Here is a 4,133-nt window from a genome sequence, read left to right as displayed (position 1 = left end):
CCGCGGCGGCCGCGGCGGCGGCGATGTCGGGGCTGAACCTCACGCCGGGCGGCAGCAGCGGCGGCGGCGGTGGCGCGCGCACGGCAAATTCGTACACACAGCTGCATGTCAGACAGCCAGAGGCCGCACCCGCGGACTCTGCGCCTGCGCCGGCGCCCGCGGCGCTCGGCCCTGCGGAGCACCGAGCTCAACACGAGGCGGCGCTGCTTAGGCTGGCCCCCGCAGCGGCGGAGGCGCTGGCCGGCTGCGCGAGCGCGCTGGTCGCGCTCGGAGACGCGAGCGGGGTGCGGGGCCTGCGGGAGTGGGGTGTGGAGGCGCTCGCGCCGCTCTGGAAGCTTGAGGCGCAGCTGTCGGAGTTTGATTTTGAACCAACAGAAGGCGACAACAGCGGCGGCGGCAGCGGCAGCGGCGCCCTGGCATGGCTGTTGGGCCTCGAGGCTCAGGCGGAGGGTCGCCTGGAAGACACCGCGCAGCTGCTCGCAGCGTGCGTAGCAAACAGCAGCGGCGGCGGCAGCGGCGGCGGTGCGGGCAGCTCGGCGGCGCTCGGGTCGCCGTATGTGCAGGGGGTCTTGATGGAGCATCTGGCGGATTGCTATGCGGCGCTATCCGATTGGCAAGGCCTGCGGCGGTTGGACGACGAGGCGCGCTCACAGTCGGCCGCTCTGGAGGCCGCCGCGCGCGTCGCGGCGCCGGCGGCCGGACCGCGCGAGCCGGGCGCGCCGCCCGCGCGGCACGCCGCGATGGTTGCGGCGCGGTCTGCGGCGGCGCTGGCCTCGGTGCGGCGCGCGAGGGCGGCCATCCTCGGATCCTGGGCGACCGCCGGGGCGGAAGCGCCCGTGGGCGCCCGTGCACTCTCAGGGGACGTTGGCGGCGGCGGCGGCGGCCGTGGCGCCGACAGCCTCATTGGCGCCTGCATGGCGTGCGTTCAGCAGAGCCAGGGGCAGCAGCGGCAGATTGAACAGGCCGCGCACCTCATGCACGCCTGCGAACGCGAGGCGCCAACGCTGGCGGAGCGGTGCGCCGCCGCCGCGTGGCTGGGCGCGGCGGCCGCGCGGCCGGCGCTGCAGCAGCTGGCCGCACTGCAGCTGCTGGCGCCCATGCTGAGCGGGCCGGGGGCAGCACAAGCGGCTGCGACCGCGGAGGCCGCCGCGGCCGCGGCCCGCGCGTTGCTGCGAGCGCCGGGCGCGGGGCTGTTTGAGGCGGCCGGTCGCGACGGCTCGATCGCCGGCGTTTCTTGGGGGGCAATTATTGGGGACGACGGGGAGCTATGTGATGTGAACGGCGGCACCAGCGGATGCAGCGCCGTGCCGCTAGCAGACCTCACGCGACTCCTGCGCATCGTGGACGCCGGCGCCGCGCACCCGCGGCAGGCCGCCGCGTGGGCGGCCCCGCGCGCGCTGCTGCAGCTGCAGGTCGCCGTCGCCGCGCGCCGCGGCGGCGCGGCCACCCTTTTGGAGCGCACCCTCGCCGCCGCAGAGCACCACCTGCAGCTGTGCGCGCAGACCGCCGCGCCGGACGCCGCCCGGGAGCTGCTTTGGCTGCGAGCGGTGGGCGCGAGGCTGCGTCCGGAGTGCAGCGGCGGCGCGTGGCGCGCAGCGGACGGCGACCAGCAGCAGCAGCTGCTGCTGCAGCGTGACGCTTCGCAGGATGCGGTGTCGCGCCACCTGGCCCTGCTGGACGGCCGCTGGCCTCATCAGATCAACTCGCGCCCAGAAGGGCGCGGGCTTGGCGAAGCTGGCGGCGCCTGCGGCGGAGAGAGCGCCGCCGCGCTCATGTCGCTCGCCGCGCTGCTGCGGCGGACGCCAGCGGCGGCGGCGGCGCCAGCGGGGGTCGACTGGGTTTTGGCGTACCGCCGCGCGATGCATCTGCTGGCCGGCCGCAGAGCTCTCGACCCCCCGGCTTCCGTTGTCGCCGCGGCCGTCGAAGGCGGCCTGTCGCAGTTCATGCCTGAGAGCCGCGCCGCTGCGCTCGCTGCATGCGCCGCGTCGGCGGCCGCGTGCGCGCCGCAGCAGCCGGGGCCGTGGCGGGCGCTGGGTGACCTGATGCACGACTTGGCAGAGGGAGAGCAGCAGGTGCAGCAGCAGCAACAGCAGCAGCAGCACCAGGAGCAGCAGCAGCAGCAGCGGCATGATGACATCCATCGGCTGGACAGGGAGCAGCAGGTCGCAGGTTTGCCCGAGGGCGGCGGTGCCTACCATGATGGTGCTCCCGGGGCCGGCGCCCACGCCGCCACAGGCGGCGCGCCGACGGCCACCGCTGCAGAGCGGTTGTTCGCGCTGGCCGCCGACGCGTACTGCCGACACCTGGCAACGGCCGTCGCGTCCACGCGCCTCGCCTCCCCAGAGGCCGGCCTGCCCGTGCTGCTGCGCCTCCTGCGGCTCGCCTTGACCTGCGGCCCCGCCCTCGCTGCGCCCCTGCGCGCGTCGCTCGGCCGCTGCCCGGCGGCGGCCTGGCAGGCGCTCGCCCCGCAGCTGCTGGCCGCGCTCGCGGCGCCCCAGGGGACGCCCGGCAGCGGCGGCGGCGAAGAGGCGCGCGGGCTCGCGGCGCTGCTGCTGCGCGGGGTGGCGGCTGCGGCGCCGTGCTCTGTGCTTTACCCCTGTGTAGCAGAGCTGCGGGCGGCGGAGGATTCTGGGGGCCAGGTGCGCTGGTGCCCCCGCCAGGGCGCGCACTGATTGTGTCCTGCGAGCCGCCTCAGAACGGGCACCCTCACTCGGCTTTGCCTCCAAAAACGTAAACAAGAGACCTGCGCCAAGGCGGATCCCATCTTGAAATGCAAGTTTGTTCATGCCAACCGCTTCCGCCTCATACAATGATGTGCACGCCCTCGCCGCGCGGCCAGGTGGGCGCGGAGTTGGAGGGCGTGCTGCGCGTGCTGCGGCGGCACGACGCGCGGCTGCTGCCCGACACGCGCGCGCTGGTTGAGGGGCTGGAGCGGCTGACTGTGACGAGCGCTGAGCGCTGGGCCGCGCTGCTGGGAGAGCTGGAGGTGGGGTGGGACTTGATGTGTGTGTGTGTGTGTGTGTGTGTGTGTGTGTGTGTGTGTGTGTGTGTGTGTGTGTGTGTGTTAGCTCAAGTGGTTGTGTGCTATGGAATGTGGTTGTGTGTGTGCGGGGTGCATTGAGTGCCGAAGTGTGTGTACGTATATGTGTGAGGGGGGTGCAACGTGTGCTGAGGTTTGTGTGTATGTGTGTGTTTGTGAGTGTCTTTGCTATGGGCTGCGCACAATAGTGGTAGGTTGTACACATCGGGCGTGCATAGAATATGTAGATTGCACTCGTGGCGAACGGGACGGGTCGGCTTCAACAAGCACAAGACATTATGCTGCACGGTTGAGTTGTGAGTTGTCGCGGCGGCCGCGTCGCGCATGCGGGCCGACCGCCCCATCGCCGGCAGCACGCGCCCTGCCGCCGCGCCCTCCTCGAGGGCCCCCTGCTGGTGCCAAAGCGTCCCGGCCGTTTCCTCACCGCCCCACCCCCTACCCTGCCGCGCCGCGCGATCCACGCCCCTGCCCTCGCCGCAGCTGGACGTATCCCGGAAGCTCCTCGCGCTGCGGGCAGACGCCGCGCGCATCGCTGCCAGTGGCCGCGTGCCGCCCGCCAGGCGCGGAGAGGTGCTGGCCAGCAGGTGCGGGAGTCGTGCGGCGCCTGCGTGGCACGCAATGCGTTTTTGTGCTTTAGTCTGAAGATCTCAGCGGGCTGCAGCGCAGAGGGTCTGCAATCAAGGAACCCCTTTCTCAAGTGCCTGGCTGTCTTCACAGTGACTTGCGGCGCTTCCGCTATTGCCCAGCCCGCTTATGTGCTGTGCGGTCGCCGCACCAGGAGTCGCGGCCTCTTATCCCACCCCACCCCTGCCATCCATGCACGCCTCACCACACCGCACCACGCCGCACCTCACCGCACCACACCACACTGCACCGCACCGCGTCACACCCTGCAAACCAACCCAGGTACGCCACCCTCATGGCCCCCGCCATCTCCACGCTCCAGCACCAGCTCGCCGCCTCCCAGCGCGCCCCCGTCGCGTCCCCGGAGGACACCCGCTTCCGCGCCACCTTCCTGCCGGCCGCCGCCGACGCGCTCGCGGCATTCACGGCGCCGCCGGCGCGGATGTTCGACGCCGCGGCCGCCGCGGCG

At 72.6% G+C, this 4,133-nt stretch overlaps 1 protein-coding gene across 1 annotated transcript; it reads left to right on the top strand.

Annotated features, from left to right (window-relative positions):
- Positions 1-23: 23 nt before the first annotated feature.
- On the top strand, positions 24-2,639 carry MNEG_14661 (hypothetical protein; the record flags this gene model as incomplete). Its single annotated transcript, XM_014036867.1, has 1 exon — positions 24-2,639. A coding segment is annotated over one exon (2,616 nt), but the record flags the coding sequence as incomplete, so codon positions are not given.
- Positions 2,640-4,133: the final 1,494 nt, after the last annotated feature.

This window comes from Monoraphidium neglectum (assembly GCF_000611645.1).
Source record: "Monoraphidium neglectum strain SAG 48.87 unplaced genomic scaffold scaffold04662, whole genome shotgun sequence".
In the NCBI taxonomy this organism is placed as follows: Eukaryota; Viridiplantae; Chlorophyta; class Chlorophyceae; order Sphaeropleales; family Selenastraceae; genus Monoraphidium; species Monoraphidium neglectum.
This window is presented reverse-complemented; position numbering and strand designations above follow the sequence as displayed.